Consider the following 20,624-nt stretch of genomic DNA (forward strand, 5'->3'; position numbering starts at 1 on the left):
CTGTAATTGTAGATTTGCCTGTTTCTCCTTTCACTCCGTGTGTGTTGAAGCCGTGCTACTTATTGCAGACTATTGAGGATTTGTATGTCTTCTTGTTGGAGTGACTCTTGTAGCTAATACTTAGTCGAGACATCGTGCCCCGATAATTTTCTTTGTTGAGACATCCACTTTATATGATGTTAGTGTAGCCACTCCAGCTGTACTTTGGTGTTTGCAGGGATATCTTTCCCCATCTATTTACTATTTTATCTTTTAACCTTCCTATATCGTTTTACTTGAAATTAGTTTCTTGTAGATAGTGAACAGTTCATTCATTTTAATGCACTCTGACAATCTCTGTCTTTTATTGTGTGTTTAGACCATTTACACTTAATGTAATTATCACTAGAGCCGGGCTTACCTATGCCATTTTATTATTTGTTTTCTGTTTGTTCTCTTTGTTTTTCTTGTGTTGTTTCCCTTTTCCTGCTTTCCCTGTGGTTTACTTGAATATTTTTAGTTTTCTATTTTGATTTGTCTTTTATATTTCTGAGCATATCTTTTTTTAAAATATTTTTTTTATTGGTTTCAGAGATGGAGGGAGAGGGAGGGTGTGATAGAAACATCTCTGGTGAGAGAGAGGGAGAATCATTGGTGAGAGAGGATCATTGATCACCTGTCTCCTGCTCGCCTCATACTGGGTATCAAACCCACAACAGGGTATGTGCCCTGTTGGGAATCGAACCGTGACCTCCTGGTTCCTGGCCCACAGGGTGATGCTCACCCACTGAGCTATGCCAGCCGGGCTGAGCATATCTTTTTGTGTAGCGTTTTTAGTGGGGAACATAAGCTGAAACTTTATATGCAATTCTTGTTTTTGAGATTATGATATCTCGCTTTTATGATGATTTATTTTCAATTAAAAAATAATGTTAAAATCTCACAATTTTCTTTTCTTAGCTGAACTTCAATCATTATCTATTCCTGGAACTTACCAAGAAAAGATTACTCACCTAGGAAATTCTTTGATGAGTTTAACAGGTCTAAAATCTTTAGATCTCTCACGCAACTCCTTGGTTAGTCTGGAGGTAAGTTTTAGGTTTGTGTCGTCTTTTTTATTTTTTATTTTTTTTAAGGAGGAGGAAGGAGAGAGAGAGAAAAAGAAACATCGATGTGAAAGAGAAACATTGGTCAGTTGCCCTCCGTATGCTCCTGGACTGGGCATTAAACCTGCAATCCAGGTATTTGCTTTGACCGGGAATCGAACCGGCAACCTTTCGGTGCATGGGATGATGTTAAACCATCTGAGCCACTCTAGTGGGGCGAAGTTTGTTTTTTAAAGGAAAATTTATTCCTATTAATAGCCATGGAAACTATATTTATAATTAAAAATGCAATGTTTTATACATATGTCTATAATACTTGTAAATTGTATACTTAACAATGATTTAAGTGTGCGGTTGTTTTTCTTGTGTTTACTATGAACTAGATTTCTTATGCATCGCATTATTACTTTACTACTTTGCCAGCCAAAAGTTGTAACTCTCTGATGAAGACCGTTGTATATTTAAAGGAATAAAATAAAGCCCAAAAGATTTATGTGTGTGTGCACATCACTCTACATCCCTGTATCAGCTGTGTTTTTCTTCAGCCACTTTCTGCACTGCACCTCTGTTTATAGTCTGCCTCTCGGTGGCTGCAGGCCTTTGAATGGCAGGGCCACTAGTGCAGTCTCGCTGCAGGGTGTCTGAACTAGCAGGGGTTCACTCCTGATGAGTGAGTGAGAAATTACCCAGGTGATGGCGAATGGTGTATATAGAGAGGGGTTCTTGCCTGAAAGAAAGGCAGGACATCACTGCCCTGGATCATGGTACTTTCAGCGCCCCTGACATGGGGGTCAGGAGTCTGCTCAGAGTTAGGCGAGTTACAATCCAGGTTGCACCCAGTGCTGGCTCATCTTTCAGCCTCCAATCCTCAGTTTTCTAATCTGTGAAATGGGAGCAGTAGTAGGGCTTACCCTGTAGGGTTGTGTGCAATGGGATGAAGTTATTTGTGTAAATCACTTAGCGTGGTACCTGCCAGCTGTCCTTAGTAGTCACAACTGTTGCGAACCTCCCTGAACAGTCATATCACTGTGTGCAGGACAGAAATTTATAGACAAGAACACATTTCATCTTTATGTTCTTCCTATAACATTATAAGTTCATTTATTAAGTTGGTTGATCACTTCCTACTGGTGGCCCATTTTTCTATGTGTTTATTTTTAAAAAGCATAAACTCATTCAGCATTGTGTCCTGTTAACAGGGCATTCAGTACCTGGTTGCATTGGAAAGCCTCAATCTCTACTACAACTGCATTTCCTCGCTAGCAGAAGTGTTCCGGCTCCACTGCTTGACTGAGCTCAAGGACGTGGACTTCCGACTGAACCCAGTGGTGAAGAATGAGTCTGATTACCGCCTCTTTGTTGTGCACATGCTCCCGAAGCTCAGGCAGCTGGGTAGGTGTGGTGTGCTCACACCCCTGCTCAGTAGAGCCCTGACTGGTGTTTGGTACTCTCAGATCCATCGCACTGTTGATCTCCCTGAAAAGGGAAGTTACTTTCTACTCTGATGGCATGAGTCCCTGTATTACAGGATGGGTCTTGTAGGAGAGCCGCCTGGGAAGGTGCCAGGGAGCCCCATGGCCAGAGATAATTGCCGGGACACCAGGAGCACCGGCATGGGCTGTACTGCTCAGACTCATTCTGGCTTCGCTGTCTAGCTGTTTGACTTGGGCCTGTTCCTGAACTTCTGGTGCCCTGTTTCCATGCATGGCCCCTGGGCATCGTCTCAGGCCCAGGTGGACAGCTGGATTCTACTGGCTTTGCATCTACCTGGAGAAATACATTGTGCCGCACCCTCCCCCAGGTGACCGGGATGAGAGAGGGTGTTCTGTTGGCAGGTACTGCCACCATTTAGGCTTATTAACCCATGTCTCTAAAAAAATGGATCTCTGTGACAGCCTCACAGGCAGAGCTTGCAGGTTGCCAACTGGACAAGTCCATTTGGGAGGATCACACCTAGGGAAGCCACATCAATGCCTTCCCACCTGCCTCACCACCTACCAGGAGGGGTCTTTGCCCTGAGCAGTGAGGCCACTGGCGCTTCTGATGCTCCCTCGCGTCGCACTTCAAGCGGGGAGAGCTGGAGCATGCGTCCAGGATGCACTGACATGCAGGTCACGGGGAAGGGAGGGAGGGGGCCTCACACCCTTAGTCTCTTGTGTGAAAGGCAGTGGTAAGTGCTGGGTAGCTGTGGTGCAGGAATATCTGATTGAAGGGTGTGGTCACGTGCCCCATTGATCACAGCATGTCCTCAATGTGCAGGCCCATTCACTTCTCGGCGAGGCTGGGGATGCATTTGAGGCATCTCCATCTCCTGGATTCTGACCTAATGACACCAAAGTGAGACCCACATCAGACCAGCATGTTTGTCAGGGAAGACGTTGCTCTACCACTATCCCTGTGGTAAATACTGAGCTGCAGGCAGACCACTGCCACTGTCCTGTCACTTCCAACCAGTGTCTGTAGAAACCCATGTTCTGCATCTCTTGGCTGTGAGTGAATGTATGCACATCTCAACAGCACGTGCACGTCAGCTTATCCCCTAGTCCCCTCTCTGCACGGCCTGGGCCTGGGAGCAGGGCTGGGCTGTGGGTATGAATAATTGACCCCCAAAGGGTCAAACCTATTTAGAATTTCAATGTTTCATTTTAGTTTTTAGATATTTGGGAGGAATAAGTGCTTCTGTTCTAACTTTTGACTTTAAGTAACTTATAAATAGTTGAATTTGGCTTTTTTTCAGAAGCGTTACAATTCTTATTATGGGAAATTTTTGCAATCTTCAGTCTTAAATCATTTGTCATAAAAGTTTTAGGTTCAGAATTGTATAATGTTAGTATAGAGAAGGGAGATGAGAGTCTTGCCACGTGGGAAAGATATTTTCAGACATGAAAAAGGAACATAATTGAAACTCAAAGTCATCGCAGGCCTGGGAGTTGCGGAGCAGAGGCCTCAGGCCAGAGCACATGTGGGGACAGTTTACACTTGTCTCTCTGTTTCCCAGTCCTGAGGATCCAAACACACAGCTAGGCTGTCTCCTCTCCAGTGTGTTCAGAAACCGCACACCAGAGATTCTTAGTGCGCTCAGTGCGGTTCAAGAACCTCGTGCAGCATCCAAAATGTACTTTGATGGGAGGGAGCCCAGGAGGATGTGCGTGTGTGAACTTGGCTGTGTAATTTTTTTCCTGCGGCCGTAGGCTGCCTCCAAAGCAGTGTCTGAGGAGTGAGCTTTGTGGGAGCAGGGCAGCCCTCTTGGAATCAGCACCCAGCATCCCTGAGAAACCGCGTGTAGCCACCAGAGCCCAGCATCCCTTTACTGGGTCTACTCGGGCTTATGGGGGACGATGTGCCGGGGTCAGCCCCGAGGGGACAGAAGGCCCGGAACAAGTGGGGGCAGCCTGGTCATGTGTGGTGCTCTGCAGGGCGGGATGGGGTGCCAGAAGGTGCACCTGCTTCATGGTGGTGCTTGCTAGTTTCTCTGGCATTTCTCTCTAGATGACCGTCCCGTGAGAGAGAGCGAGCGGAAAGCATCCCAGTTGCATTTTGCTTCAGAGGAATCACTCGACTCCACACAAAGCTTTCCAGCTGTTTGCAGAGTTGGAAGGTATGGACACGAGTGGTGATCAAATGTGGAAAGAAGGTGCTCAGGCTTATTTATTCATAGAATGACTGAGTAAAGGATATAAAGCTCTGTATTAACTCACACATGTAAATGTTTTTGTGCTCTGATCGCCACTTAAAGAGCAGACATTCAGGAAAAGGAAAAATGCCCGGATACCAGCTGGGACTCAAGGAGACAGTGGGATGGAGTCTCTCTCTCTGTTGTCCACATTTTCTATAAATTATTTTTTAATGTTAAGATGTTTATTAAACTAATACATGTAAAATAAATAGCACAGAAGACTTATGATGAGAAGCAACAGTTCCCTTTCTCCACTGCCCGGCCCACTCCTCAGAGCAGCCACTTCCATTCACTTCTGTGATTGTCTCTGCTTCCTTCCTCGTCCCCGGACAATACACATTAGTTGCCATTTTTGGGTGTGCACACTTGAAGCAGGACCTCACAGCTGCCATAGCCCCTCCTCACCCCGTGGTGACAGTTTGTGGACTATGCCCTCCTGTATTCTCTGCTCAGTGCCCTGTGGCCAGTGCTCAAGGCTCCGCTCCGGTGGGGCTGTGGGAGCACATGCCCATCTGTGCCCGTCTGTGCCTCCCCCCTCCTGCCATCTGCATCTTTATGTTTAATTTTAGATTGTCAGGGTCGATAGTATTTAAATGTTCTAAAGCCATAAAGAGTCTTCATGCTTTGTGTATGGTTGATTCTAAAGGCAAAAGTCAATAGACTGTTCATGTTTCTTATAATGTGCTAGGATTATTCACTCCTTGTACACCATTTTGTTTTGTCTGAAGTTTTTAATAGGTTTTTTTCTTCTTGCATTTTATGCCTTAGCTTATTTATAAATCCCTTATATGTAGAGGTCAGCCAACATTTTTTGTAAAGAGCTGGAGAGTTAATATTTTTATTAAATTAATTTATTTGAAAGTAATTTATGAAATTTTTTTCTATTTCCAACTTTTAGGGGAAGAATCAAATGATCTCTCCACCCCAACAAAAAAGAATTCTTGCTTATTTATTTCCTTCTTTTTCTAACACTTTATTATTTTTTATTACTGTTGATCTACATTATTATTTTAGTTTCAGATATACATCCCAGTGATTAGACATTACATAACTTACTGAGTGATCATCCCAATAAATCTCACACACATCTGACACCATACTTTTGTTCTTGAACAAACCCTAGTGGGACCCTGCACATGCTGGATGGTGCGATGACATCATACACCCTTGCTTTCCATCACCAGTGGTCCTGCTGGGTCCCTCCTTGACCTCACTTTAGTAGAGGCACAAGAGCCATTTCCTGCAGTTACACCAACTGCTCTTCCCAAGAGCTCTTCGCACTCGTGTCCCCACACAGGGTCTGCTCGGGTTGGAGTGACAGCACTGCGGTGGCTTTTCTTTGCAGGCAGCACCGCTCCAGAGTTAAGTGCCCTGACCCCTCAGCCAAGAAGAGCTTAGTCATGGATGCGGATGACGAGGCCGTCCTGAACCTCATTGCCGAGTGTGAGTGGGACTTGAGCAACCCTCCTAGGAGTACAAGTTCCAGCCAGAAGGAGCAAGAGGATGACTTCCATAGTTCCCAAGGTACACTGCTCCACCCGAAGCCCAGAGGGCCCAGCTTGCTCTGGGCACAGTTGTACTCTTTAGGAAGCTTACCTTTAAATGTATAACCTTCATGAAGTCCTGCGAACTTGTAAATATCAGTAATTTGGATTACAGAATTATAAAAGAAAAAAGTCATGTATTTAAGTCGAGTATAGTCATATACTACATGGTGGTTTAAATTGTATTCTTCCTCAGATCAATTCCAATTGTAGGGAGGAGGTAAAAGGTCCAAGTGGGCAAGAAGATAGCATGTCCGGTGGCTAATGGAACAGGCGTCTGTGTCAGCCACAAGGGGGCATTCACTTAGCGTCAGGGAGCTCTTAGAGCTCGGGCTGACGGGTTAGAACTTTAAACCTGGCAAGCTCATTGTGAAGCCTTCCAGTGCATGTGTGAATGTCATTACTGTGCCAGGGCCTCTTTCCCACTTGGACTTTTATAGAAGCTTTAGCACCATTTCTTCCTCCATTATGAGTTTCTCAGAGCTTTTCATGAAGACGACAACAGGCTGAGGTGTAAGTTTGGGCGGAAATCCCAGGATTCACCTGCTGGCACAAAGACATCTGCTCTTTGGGTATCCTCGCCAGCACTTAGATTTTCAGTCTTTTTTCTTCTGGCTGTTCTTCTGAGTAAATACTAATATTTAATTGTGGTTTTAATTTGTATTTCAGTAAAGTCCAGTTTATCAGTTTTTTCTTTATATGATTTGTGCTTTTTCTGTTGCCCTGAAAAAAAAAATCTTTGTTCCATGCTCGTGGAGATTTTCTCCTGTGGACGTGTAGGTGTCCTCAGGTCCCGTGTTCAGGTCTGTGCTCCTCCACACCTAGAGTGGCTTTGTGACCGTGGTGAGCAATGGGTCCGGTTGTCTCCCCCGCACCCTCACCCCATATATCCAGTTGTGCTAGTGCCATTTGTTGAAACGACTGTCTTTTGTCTCATTTAATAACCCTGGCACATTTGTTAATTCCGTTAACCTGAGTCTCTCTCTGGGTTCTGGATGCTGTTTTATCTGTCATCATGTCTGTCTTTGTATCGATGCTGCACTACCTTGACTCCTGTTAGCACTGTTTGCAGTGACTGTTAGACTCACTACAGGTTTGGTGGTTGCATTATTAACCCACTCAGTCATCTTTTTCTTATTTAATTGATACACTTAATAGATATAATACACTGCCAGAAGCTTAAAATGTAATTTTTAATGAACTAAAACTTTTAAAATGTTCTTTAATAAAATAGAATCCAGACATCTATTGAGTCCTCACTTAGTCCAGCACCAGTGTGGGGACTCCATAAAGAAGGGCCACGAGAAGAGAAAAAGCAGCTCCAGAGGATGTTGTCCAGAAAAGAGGCTTCAGAACCAGTACTGTGGAGAGCTCCCACCCCAGCAGGGAGACCAGCCCGAGGCCTGCTGCTCCTTCGGACATCATGTGCACTTCCTCCCTCACCCAGGTAATCTCACGCAACAACCGCCGTTGACTCCTTCTTAATCATGTCTATTTCTCCTATTCTCTTTCTTTATTTGTTTGTGGAACTTTCTAAAATGTCTTAGGAAAGAACCTTATACATTGAAATTTAGAATACAACCACCCTGGCCGGATGGTTCAGTTGGTTGGAGTGTCCCCTCCTACAATTCCCCATCAGGGTGCATGTGAGAGACAACTGATCGATGTTTCTTGCATCAATATTTCTCCCCCGCCTCCCCATTCCACCCCTTCTCTCTCTCTCTCCCCCTTCCTTCTCAAAAATCAATGGAAACATATCCTTGGGTAAGGATAAAAAAATTTAGAATATTCATATTTCAGATTCCTAGTTTGTGAGTTCGTTGTTGCTTTTCTCTACACACACACACACACACGCACGCACACACCATACACACATACTTTTTCTCCCTCTCCCTCTCTCTCACTCACACATGTACAATTTCTTATAACTGCACGGGCCCAAGTTATGACAATAGCTGTATTTTAAAAATTAATGATGAAGAAAATTAACAAGTTAATTGAGAGTGTTGTGTGCACACATGTGACAAAAATGTCAGAAAACTTCCCAATATGAGTGAACCTAGCACCTTCCTGAGGCTTGTTCAGGTGAGTTCTTCAGAGTTGGGGTGGGTTGTGGAGATGACCTGCCCCGGTTGCCTGTGGCCACTGCAGAGCAGGGTGTAGTGCTGAGTCCAGGTAACACGCACCCTATTATAGTCTCTATTTTCATTGTCCTGGTTGCTTTTACCCTATATCCTGAGGCTTCATAATGATGCTGTGGTGTATGGGTGCACACGACCTCCATTTCTGTTGATGGTCAGAATTCATCATTTCACCTTTGTTCACAAGGTGCATGTGCTTGACCTTTAGACCTCTTTATTGACCTGTAGTCCTTGTGAATTCCCAGAGTGAACACAGAAAGGCTGCCACGGCAGAATAAGGAAGTTTCATATCTACATCATCCAGACCCCCGAAGTCAGCACTGACCACATCTGCTCTGTTGTACACTTGCTCCACCCTGTGTACATGTGTATGTGCATGTTTGTGTGTGTGCATGTACATGTGTGCATGTATAGATGTATGTGTGTCCTTATGTATGTACGCACACACTCTCTTTGTCAGCAGATGTGAGGCCATGTCCCCTGAGGTAGGAGGGTCCCAGGTACTAAAGTTAACAGACTTTCCTAAAAACAAATTGTTGAGTCCTCTTCTAATTTCCAAAATTTTAGGTTTTTACTCATCTTTGTTATACATAATTCTGGCAAGAAAACATATAATCATCTGTCAATTAATTTGTTAAAGTTATTACTTCAGTCTTGTCACTCTGGTGGATTTTCCGTATGTGCACACATGCATACACACAGTGCGTGCACAGGTACCCCTGTGCCCAGAGAACTTGGTCTGATGAGGGTTGTGTTCTCCCCTCTGTTATAGACTGCATAGACGTTGAGAACTCAACCTCCACTTCTCAGACAACTAGTTTGTCAACACAAAAGGTGTTAAATCCTTTGCCTGGTCTTGAAAAGTACAGGAAGCGGAGAATGCCTGGAGGGAGATTCCAGGCGCCTGCAGACCAGGAATGTCTCAGCTGCCTGGAGGATAGTCTGAGCAGGCAGAACGGCTCTGAGAGCAGGAGCGAGAGGACCCAGAGCAGGAGCGAGAGGACCTGTTCTCAGCTGGAAGCGTCTGAGTCTGAAGAGCAGAGGCCCCACAGCACGAGTGGTGCCAGGGAGGTGAGCAGAGAGCTGAGGGTGACTGGATGTTCTAGTTGAGGGGCTGCTGTCTTTGATAACACCATGTCTTCTATTTTCAGCATTAACTGTGATCCCAAGATAAATAAAGCTCTTAAATGCACTTTTCCTTGGTGTTTGTCACCTCTCTGTTTTGCTAGAAATGTGCTTCCATGCATTGGGACCCAGACATGGCAGGCTGGCTTCCCAGCTGGTCACTGCAGGCTGTGGGTCAGAGTGTGCTTTTACAGAGGGCCTGCTGTCATCCATTCTTACATGCAGTCTCTCACTATCTCACTGCCTGGGTTGAGGGAAGGAAGGAAAATGGGATGTGTTCAGGCCTTTCCTGTCTGCCAGGGGACAGCACCAGGAGCAGAGCTGTGGCACAGACTTGCATACTCGCTGTGGGGCTGGGACTTTATAGGAGCGGGTGCTGCCCAGGGCTCCCTCTCCTCTCGGCTCAGCTATGACCTCATGGTGGTCGTCCTTATGGAAAGGGCACGACCGTGCTCCTCATGTGTGTGACTGCGCTGTGTCCACCCTGAAGACCCTGGCTCTGTACTCATGCCTGTCACCCTGGCCCAGTGTCCAGATTCAGCTTCTGATGGAGGTGTTTGTGCCGAACACTCATGGGGCTGGTCTCAGCCTCAGTTCTAGGCAGCAAGGTGCCAGGCCTTAGTGCTACCATGCTGACCAGTTATAGGATACTAGAGGTCTGGTGCATGAATTCATGCATAGGTGGGGTCCCTTGGCCTGGCCGTCAATCGAGGCCTATTGGGGGGTCAGCCAGCTGCGGGGAGGGACCTTGGGAGGTTGGCTGACTGGCCCTCCCAATTGGGGCCTATCAGGAGGGCCACCTGGCCCGGGGGAAGGGCCATGGGAGTTGGCTGTGGGAGCTCACTGACCACCAGGGGGCAGCTCCTGTATTGAGCATCTGCCCCTGGTGGTCAGTGCATGTCACAGCGACTGGTCAACCGGTTGTTCTGGTCGTTCTGGTCATTCTAGTCGTTCAGTCTTAACAGTCACTTGGGCTTTTATAGAGAGAGATGGGCTGTCCCGCCCCTGGTGTGAACTTGGGCCGAGCAGTGCTCCCTTGGCATATGGTGTTAGGAGCCTTGTGTTTCAGGAACTGAAATCCTGTGTCATGGTTTTGTTTCCATTGCAGGTGTCTCCCAAACTCCTCTCAGCTGTGCCACCTGGGAAGGCCACCATGGGGGTGGCGCTCCTAGAATCACTCCTCGACCTGGTGGACAGGCACTGGAGTGGCTGCAAGTCCCTGCATAGCAACGAGGTGTTCTTGGGTGAGTTGGGAAGGGACAATCAGCCCATTGGGTAGCATTGTGTTAGTGGGTACTTGTTTCCCCATGGGGTTCTGGGTTCCTCACATGCTGCACCCTCCTCATCAGCTGTCACTGTGGCTGCTGCACTGCAGGGAGCACCCTGACAGTGTCCTCTCAGAAACTGGGGGCTCCCCTAAGGTGTAGCTTTTGGTTTTCCCAGCCACTGACTCTGGTGTTTGGGGAGATGCCTCGTTGCCTGGTTTTGTTGGAAGTGCCATTCGCAGGTATTTGGCTCTGTGGCTTTGTTTTCACGTGGGGATTTGGAGAGGTTAAAAAGCTGCTACTGTCTTCTTCGAACTGGTATTTGCCAAGATTTTGGTGGAAATTAAACTTTGATGGAAATGACTGAGGTCCAGGAGGATGGCCCTCCCCTGAGAGGACTTTGGTTTGCTTCCATCTGATGCCTGGGTACAAGAGCACATTGGGGACCCGTCACCCAGAGTCAGAATGTGAAACAGGGTGCTGCATCCTCAGTGAGACACCTCTCTCCTCCTCAGTCTGCGGTGCAATGTTCAGTGTCCCAGTGGGAGTGGGGACCTGCCAGCTCTCTCCTTTCAGGGAGACCCTGGGCCCTGCTTGAAGCTGCCATCCTAGCCACACCAGAGACTCGTGAGCATTTCAGAATCAGGATGCCCCAAGAATGCTGATCCCATAAATCTATACCCTCTCGGGGTAGCAGCAGGGCTGTTGAAGAGAGTGTGGTGGGCTGCTAGGGCATTCGGCCCAATCATCCTAGTGGTAGCCTTCTCCTGAGGGGTACCTTTTCTCAAGAACAAAACTTTTCTCTGCTCTTTTCTGCCTCTCATGCTTGACTGGATGTAAAACAGCCTGAGTGAAGGTAATGTCAGTGGTACCTTCGTCCCTTTGCCAGTCCCCATGCCTGTCTGTGTTTTTAAGGCATGTAGTATGTGTTATTCAAAATGTATTAAACATGTTTTGTTTACACATTCTTTTGGCATAAATGCAATAATAATACTTGATTTTTACTTCTAGCTCAGGCAAGACATGTTTTGTCATCTGTTCAAGATTTTACAGCAACTCAGGACAGTTCAACTACGAGTGAAGAAATTAACTACCTGACTCTTGAAAATAAATCTTTACAAAGTCACCTTGTTGAACAACAGCAGCAATATAATGAGAAGATGAGTGAGGTTGTGTCAGAGCTCAATAATACTCGGAAAGAGATGGTGAGCCACACCCCTTGCATTTCCTTTTCACAGATGGGGTAAAAACATTGTTTTGACTTCACAGAATGAGGGGAGATTCTTCATTCTGCACTTTCCCTTAGCTGCTGCCGGGCTACAGCACTGGGGTTCCTCTTCCCTTTCAGGATCACAAACCCTCCCCACAGGCTTTTCCCACCTGGGGGGACTCTGGCCTGACTTTGTATCACTCCCAGACCCCACAGCAACAGCAATTTGCAGATGGAAGCATTGCCACTTCTCCCAGCTCTACCTCTTTTGACTGGTTGCCTTCTCTTCTGAGAGAGGGAGAGTGGGAGAGACAAGAGAAGATGAAGCTGGGCTTAAAGTGGGGGGTTTGTGGCCCCATGTTCCCTGGCCCAGGTTCCCCAGACCTCTGAGGAGAGAGTTCCAGTTAGCTGTGTGATCCTAGGGTTCCTGCTCCTGTCCCGCTTGCAATAGTCATAGGACCCCAGGTGTCCTTTTGGACTTGAGGGAATTTCCACCACTAGGTGGCACCAAAGGGAAACAGAGCCAGCACAGCTGGGCCTACTAGCTGAGCCTAAGACTCCTGGCGGTTAGGGATGCCCTTGTCCTTTGTAACCTCACCATAAGACCATCACACATAAATATCTACATTAAAAAAGAAGAAAGATCTCAAATTTACAACCTAAATTTAAACCTTATGGAACTAGAAAAGAAAAACAAAGTAAACCCAAAGTTGACAGAAGGAAGAAAGTAAAGATCAGAGCAGAAATAGCAAATAGAAAAGCAATAGAAAAAATCAACAAAACTGAGTTGGGTTTTTGAAAAAATATATATACAAAATCAACAAACCCCTAGCTAGACTAAGAAAAGTAAAAGAGAAGAATCAAAATCAGAAACGAAAGAGGAGACATTACAATATATGCCTCAGAAATAAGTAAAAATCAGAAAGGACTATTATGAATGATTATATGCAAACACATTAAGTAACCTAGAAGAGATGGATAAATTCCTAGAAACATGCAACCTACCACGATTATATCAAGAAGAAATAAAACCCGAACAGACCAATAACAAATAAGGAGATTGAGCAGTAATCAAAAAGCTCCCAAAGAAGAAAAGCCCTGGACCAGATGGCCTCACGGCCAAGTTCTACCAAACATTGAAAGAAGAATTAATACTGAATCTTCTTAAACTCTTCCAAAAAATAGAAGTAGAGCTAAAACTCTCAAAATCATTTTATGAAGCAGCATCACCTGATTTCAAAGCCAGACAGACACCACAAGAAAGAAAACTACAGACCAGTATGTTTGATGAACACAAGTGTAAAACCCTCAATAAAATGCTAGAGAACTGAATTCATCAAGAAGATTATTCATCATGATCAAAAGGGATTTTCCCCTGGAATGCAAGGCTGGTTCAACATATGCAAATTAACATACCACATTAACAGACTGAAGGATAAAAACCACACAGTCATCTCAATGGATGTAGAAAAAGCATTTGACAAAGTTGAACGTTAATTCATGATTAAGAAAAATAACTTCTCCACAAAATAGGTAGATAAAGAACTTATGTATCTACAACATGAATTCAGCCTTTTTAAAAAGAAATCCTGCCATTTGCAACAACATGGATGGACCTCGGGTTAAGTGAAGAAAGACAGGCAGAGCGAACTGCATGATCTCACTTCTATATGGGATAGTAAAAAGTTGGAGGCTACCTGCCCAGGTGGACCATAAAGGCCTGGGTTCTGCCTGTACTTTTGCTGTGGCGACCATGGGGTCTTCTTGGAGGAGGTAGGGCTTGAGGAGCCAGCCACTACATCTGTTCCCCTCAGCACCAGCGCTGTGGCTCCTGTTGAAGCACACCCCTCACCAGCGAACATGGGAAGGTGGGTGCGCCCTTGTAAGCTGGACTACCCCTTTTCCTGTACTCTCTGAAGGACACAGCCTCAGCCTGCTGACAGGGAAGATGCATGCTTACAGTCATGTGCCACACAACAACATTTCAGTCAATGCCAGACTGCACATATGACAGTGATTCCATAAGATTATAATGAAGCTGACAAGTTCCTATCACCTAGTGATGTCATAGTTGCCCTGACATCATAGCACAAAAGTTGTAAAAATCACCAGGGCTGTGGTGATATGGGCAACGGCTTTAACCAGGGTGTGCCTGCGGATGACATTGGGGAGCTCCTAAAGGTGGTGCTGTGGCACCGACTACTGAGGAGTTGTTGGAACAAGAACAGGAATGCATAGCTGAAGAAGAAGCAAGAGAAAAGGAAGCTGCAGAAGATGAAGAACCCCCAAGAAAATTCACAGTGCAGGGTTAAGCAGAAGCTTTTGCAGACCTCAACAAGCTCCTTAAAAGGTTAGAAAACATGGGCCTCAACACCAAAACTTGTTCATTAATAGAATGCTCGTGGTGCATTGTCTGCATATAAGCAAATTATGATGGAAAAAGGAAGCAGGCTGAGCAAACCACCATGGTCATACTTCTACAAAGAGTGATGTCCTCAAGTAGAGCCTCAGGCAGGTCCTTCAGGAGGAGTTCCAGAAGAAGGCATTGTTATCACAGGACATGACAGCTCCATGCCAGTTATTTCCCTGCAGACCTTGTGGGACAAGATGTGGAGGTGGACAACAGTGATACTGGTGATCCTGTCCCTGAGTGGGCCTAATGTGTGAGTTTGTGTCACAGTTTTTAACAAAAAAGATTAATAAATAAAAAAACAAAACATTTTTTGCAAAAAGATCTATAGAATAAGGATATTAAAAAAACATTTTTATACAGCTGTATAGTGTGTTTGTGTTTTAAGCTAAGTTATTATGAGTAAAAAAGTTTTAAAAAATTTAAGTTTATAAAGTAAGAAAGTTATAGTAAGTTAAGGTTAATATACTATTTAAGGAAAAGTATTTTTGTAAATTAGTGTAGCCTAATGTACTGTGTTTATAAAGTCTACAGTTGTGCACAATAATGTCTTAGGCCATCACTAACCACTCACTCACTGACTCACCACAGCAACTTCCAGTCCTGCAGGCTCGGTTCATGGTAAGTGCCCTACACATGCATACCATGTTTTCTCTTTTTTTAAAAATATATTTTTATTGATTTCAGAGAGGCAGGGAGAGGGAGAGAGAGACAGACACATCAATGATAAGAGAGACTCATTGATTGGCTGCCTCCTCCATGCCCCCCACTGGGGATCGAACCCACAATCCTGGGCATGTGCCCTTGACTGGAATTGAACTGGGACCCTTTGGTGCACCGAGCCAAACCAGCTAGGGCCCATGTTTTCTCTTTTATACCTTATTTTACTGGACCTTTTTTGTGTTTAGGTATGTTTAGACCCACAAATACTTACCATATGTTACAGTTGCCTGCATTATCCAGTACAGTAACATGCTGTACAGGCTTGTAGCCAGTGTACAGTGGGCTGTACCATCTAGCTTTGTGTACACAAAATGATGAAATTACGCATTTCTCAGAACATATCTCTGTTATGTGACAAGTGACTGTACAGCTTTTCACACTGATTCTGAATTCTGATACGTAAAAGGAAACTACTATCTGGTTATTTCAAAGGATTTTATTTAATTTTCTATGTGCATCTTGTTGAAATTGATTTGTCATTTTAAAATGTATTGTTCTGTGACCTTAGGATGACTTGAGGCAACATTTAGACAGATCTTTGGAGGAGAATAGTAGCTTAAAGTCGCTCTTGTGCAGCATGAAAAGAGAAGTGAAAAATGCAGATGCTTCAGCTGCGTTAAACTTGCAGATCACTGGTGAGTTTATGATCTGTTTGGGACCACTACTTGGTGAAATGTATGTGTTCAAACACTCATGAGGCTTATTTTAAATTATTACCAGAATTAAGAACCAGCAAATAATGTAAAATGGATATTGGAGCCCACACCCTTGGTTAGTCTGAGTTGCCTTGGCTCATGAATGATGCGCATGCTTGCCCATGGCACGCTCAGGTGTATATGGAAGGAGAGCTGTGCCTGAGGGAGAGGCGCCTCCCCCGTGGGCTCCGACAGGTCCTCACTGCTCCAGTCCTTTGGCTCCTTAGGAGCTCAGGGATCGTCCCATGGCTGTGGCGCCATGGACCGTGGTGCCAGCCTGTCTGCCCCTGGCGTGTGCAGGGTACTAGCCTGCTCAGCCTTTCAGTCCCCAGCAGGCGCAGTGGCCTTTCTCCTTGATCGCTGTACCTTCCAGACCCAGATCATTTTCATTTTCCTCTCTCCACTCTTTGATTCTGTTTTGCCATTTTACAAAAGCCCACTCTCAATATCTCAGGTTCAGATACTGGGCTTAGAATGAGGAGGTGTTGGTGGTATTTGTTTTCCATGGTAACTTTCTCTGGGTGAAATGGGGTCTCTTGAAAGTTTTAATTTCACTGAAGAAGGACAGGTTGAGCACCTTTTCCCATTCTCACCTCTCAGGAATCCAAAAGCTTTGATTTAACGATTCAGATAGTAGCTATTTCATGGCCTTACGTGTGGCCTCTGTCCCAAGTACTTACTGTGGCCTTTGTCACATGAATGCAGCCACAGAGAGTTGCCCCGGTCTGTCCTTGCCCATTGTGTTTACTGGGCTAGTTTATTGAGTGGTCAGAGTTGTTTACAGTCTTCTCTTTTTAAAATTCTTCTTAAAGAGTAGTAGAGAGAGAGGAAGGGAAAGGGAGAGAAACATCAATTCAAGAGCACAATATGGATCAGCTGCCTCTTGCACGCCTCCCACCAGGGATAGAGCCCACAATCCTGGCATGTGCCCTTGACCAGGAATCTAACCAGCAGCCTCCTGGTGCACTGGACGATGCCCAACTAACTGAGCCACACTGACTAGGGCCGAATTTTTATTTTAAAACTTCCCCCTTTGTACCTTCTGTTTCTTTGAGATGTCATTGGCATGTTCACTGCTCTTGGGTTCCTTCTAGTTCAGCCTTCATTTTGCCTTCTTGCCTGAGCTCAGCCACCCCCTTCCTAACATTGTCTGATTGTGACTTTAGTTCATTCTGAAACCATTGTGGTTTTGATCTGTTCTGGGTGTGGCTTTTGTTGTGCTCATACCGTAACTTTTGTGGGGTTTGACCTCAGTACGTCTCTATTGTTCATGGTGAAGTGAAGTCTGTTCTGAATTTCTAGAAGGAGCAGGGCAGACAGCTTCTCTAACTTCACAGATAAATATGGTGGCCTTCTTTGCCCTGGACCCCTCATCATCTGTTTCTCCACAGAATGGGCCTGTTCTAGGAGGGACTAGACAGGTCAGCCCCAAGGGGTCATGGGTTGCTCCAGCCCCTTCAGACCATACAGGACACCTCCCACTCCACCCCGGGTTCATCTCATTAGAGGAGGCTGAACCCCTCATGCCAGCCATTACCTAGTTAGCCTACGAGGATTTCCCAGGGAAACGGGACACTTGGAGGTGCTCCGTCCTCAGGTCAGCTGCCCCACTGCTGAGTGCACCCACACAGACGTGGATACCAGGCAGGGCCATGGCTGCCTCGTTAGGGGTCTTGAGGCCACCTGGTCACCAGGTGCTATAGTGCTGTCTGTGGGGTTCTGGTCTTGTCATCTAGTTACTCTTGGCGTCAACTAGTGTAGGGTACTGAGCTCTAGCCCATGCCACCACTGCCCTCTTCCCAGAGGCTCAGCATGCCCTCCAGGGAGGTTTGAGTAAGGTTTTCTTGTCCACGTGCAGGAGGACGCCCTCCATCGCTGGGGTGATCTTTGTGAGGACCCGCTGTCAGTGTTGGCATCCCTTTGCCATTACCTTCCCGCACTGGCTTTCTCAGTGTCAGTCATGCGGTTTGGCAGTGGCATGTCTCCATGTGGAGTTACTGTGTCCTGGTTATCCTCGGTTTGGATTTAGGAGCCAATAAATAGTAAATTTCTCCCCCGCACCCTCCTGCCTTGAGAAGGAAACCCAAAGAGGCAACACCCTATAGATGGAATACAGGCACATGCTCTGTCATGGCTGGACATGGGGCCAGAGACCTGTGGCCACACTGGGCTACCAATGGCTGGCAGTTGCTTCTCCTGAAAGCCTCAGGTCCTCCCCTTGCCAGAGCTTGATGCTCTGTGGAAAAGAGGCCCTGAGGCCCACCTCTGTCATCACTCGACACAGGGGTGGGTTCCTCAGGGATATCTGCAGGGCAGATCCCCGCAGCTTCAGCCCCCAGGAGGGAACCAGAACTGGGTCCTGGGGTAGACATGGCTGGATGTGTTCGCCCCTGCCTTTGAGTTCCTTACAAAAATTGATCTTTTCTAAGCTATATTCTTTTTCTTGTGTCCCAGGTCCAGTTTAAACTCGAATTATTTTAATGTTCCAAATGTCTAAATGAATTTCACTAAATAGTACTACCTATTTTCTTTATCAGGGCTTCAAACGAATGTGAAGAGGCTCTCGGGTGAAATTGTGGAGTTGAAGCAGCACCTTGAACATTACGACAAGGTCCAGGAGCTCACGCAGATGCTGCAGGAGAGCCACAGGTGCGGGCGGGGAGGGGAGTGAGGCGTGGAGCCGAGGCAAGGGAGGGTCCAGGAGCTCACGCAGATGTTGCAGAAGAGCCACAGGTTCCGGGGTGGGGGTGGGGGTTGTGGAGCTGAGCAGTGGAGGATGCAGGAGCAGCAGCTGCTGGTGGCCAGTGTTCTGGGCCCACATGTGTTGCTGTGCTGACTTGGCACTTCCATGAGCTTTTCTTTCTGCTGCAGTATTCTGAGAGGTGAGGGGCATGTGAGTGATGGTGAGTGATGATGCGGGTCTGTGTTCCCTGAGAGGTGGGACTAAACTGAGACTAGATGGAGCAGCAGAAGGAAGGAAATGAGACACAGTCACGGTACCGGGAAGTGGCAGGCAAGGCAAGATCACTCCCTGGAGCCCTATGGCCCATCTGTGGCAGGTCACAAGGTATTGGCACCGTGGGATTACTGTGGACAAGGCAGGGTGCAGAACCTCTAAGTGCAGTGGAGTGGGGTTCACCAGGAGGTGTCCACTCTGAGCCTCCGCCTGGCCAGTGGCTGTTTCTGTGGTCCAAGCAAACAGGGCTGCCACCTGCATGGGGGGTTGTCAGTGGGGAGACCTGTGTGGAGAAAATGGCCCTGCTTTCGCCCATTTCTGGTGATGCCACAAATGTGCTTGAGACATTGCTGACCAAGTGAGTAGTGCACTTTGGCAAAATACAACACCACTTTCTTTCTGAAGTCCCCTCTATAATTAAAAATGGTTAACAATATTTAAAAATGAGGACTTTTCAATTGTACTATTACACTGATACAATGTCAGGATTTTTTAAAGGGTCCTTTATATTTGACTGGGAATTAGAAATACTTCAGTGTGGAGTCTTTTCTAGAATTAGAACATTGTTTTGCTGGCCATAGACTATGACAAGTCTTTTCAGTAAACCATGCATGGCCAGAGCATTGAGGGATCCATCTATCCATGCTGAGTTGGATCCATTTCATGGATGCCGCCAGTGCTTGCAGGGCAGGTGATGGCTGAGGGGTTGAGTCAGACTTGCCCGCCGCCCCAGGTCTGGAGGCAAGGAGCAGATGGGTAGTCGCCAGGAGAGATCAGGAGGGGACAAGTTCGTGGGCCTGGGCATGGCTGGGGCATGTGGGGTCAACAGGCAGGCTTGGCCAGGTGAGAGAGAGTGCTGCTGGAGAGGACAGCAGAGCCAGGACATGGCTGCCCTGTGTTCTCTCCAGTTCCCTGGTCAGCACCAATGAGCACCTCCTGCAGGAGCTGGGCCAGGTGCGGGCTCAGCACAGGGCCGAGGTGGAGCAGCTACACTGGAGCTACAAGGAGCTCAAGAAGACCATGGCCCTGTTCCCAGTCGGCAGCACCCGCCTCAGTGGCTGCTCCTAAACCTGACCGTCCTAGTTGTGTGGCGAGCACATGCGTTTTCTTTACCTGATGTAGTAGTTGATGAGAGTTGTTTCTTCTGTTTGCAGTTATCTTGTGATTTCTGAAATGTAATCAGGGCCCACAGTTCAGTTTGCTAAGACGTTCTAAAAAGACAGGATTAATCCAGGCCCTTCACATGTTTTGAGACAAAATACTGACATATTTTAAGACAAACTGTTTGTTAATTTTTCATCAAATGTCTTAAGATAAAAAAAAATCTTGTGTTTTTCTGCCTAATGTAAAAGAGAACTATGTATGATGATTAAAGAAAATAATTTATTGTATAATAAGCAGTTCTTATTTAATAAATGAATACATTGTTCTAAAAAGTGGCTCTTCATAAATTATAACTGATTTTATCATTGAATTCTTTTATAAAACAAGCTATGTACCATGGTTGGTGAGCAGAAAAAAGTAAGTTCCAGGACTTAATAAAAGTAATATTTATAGTGTGGGAAACATAAAAAAAAAAAAAGTTTTGTGATATTAACATCCTACAGTACAAATATCTACCCATGCTCTGGCTCTCTTGCTTACAGTGTATTTCTGAAAATTATGTTATAACAAGGCATAAAATTAGATTTTTTAGGTTTTTTATATCTTATGTAATATTCGCTTTCTTTGATAAAACACAGTAATTTTTTAGAACAATGTTTAATTGATTGAGGAAGAAGAACGGGCCTCGGA

At 45.9% G+C, this 20,624-nt stretch overlaps 1 protein-coding gene across 1 annotated transcript; it reads left to right on the forward strand.

The window, feature by feature from the left end:
• The first annotated feature begins 888 nt into the window (after positions 1-888).
• Positions 889-20,266, forward strand: CEP72 (centrosomal protein 72kDa). The gene is made up of 11 exons (XM_015563091.1): positions 889-1,067; positions 2,285-2,477; positions 4,575-4,683; positions 6,107-6,285; positions 7,540-7,752; positions 9,219-9,517; positions 10,680-10,815; positions 11,848-12,041; positions 15,688-15,814; positions 18,412-18,523; positions 19,739-20,266. Exons 1-11 carry the CDS (start codon positions 909-911, stop codon positions 19,896-19,898), a joined length of 1,881 nt encoding a protein of 626 aa, XP_015418577.1. The 5' UTR covers positions 889-908; the 3' UTR covers positions 19,899-20,266.
• The last annotated feature ends 358 nt before the right edge of the window (positions 20,267-20,624 follow it).

This window comes from Myotis davidii, unplaced genomic scaffold (assembly GCF_000327345.1).
Source record: "Myotis davidii unplaced genomic scaffold, ASM32734v1 scaffold135, whole genome shotgun sequence".
Lineage (NCBI taxonomy): Eukaryota > Metazoa > Chordata > Mammalia > Chiroptera > Vespertilionidae > Myotis > Myotis davidii.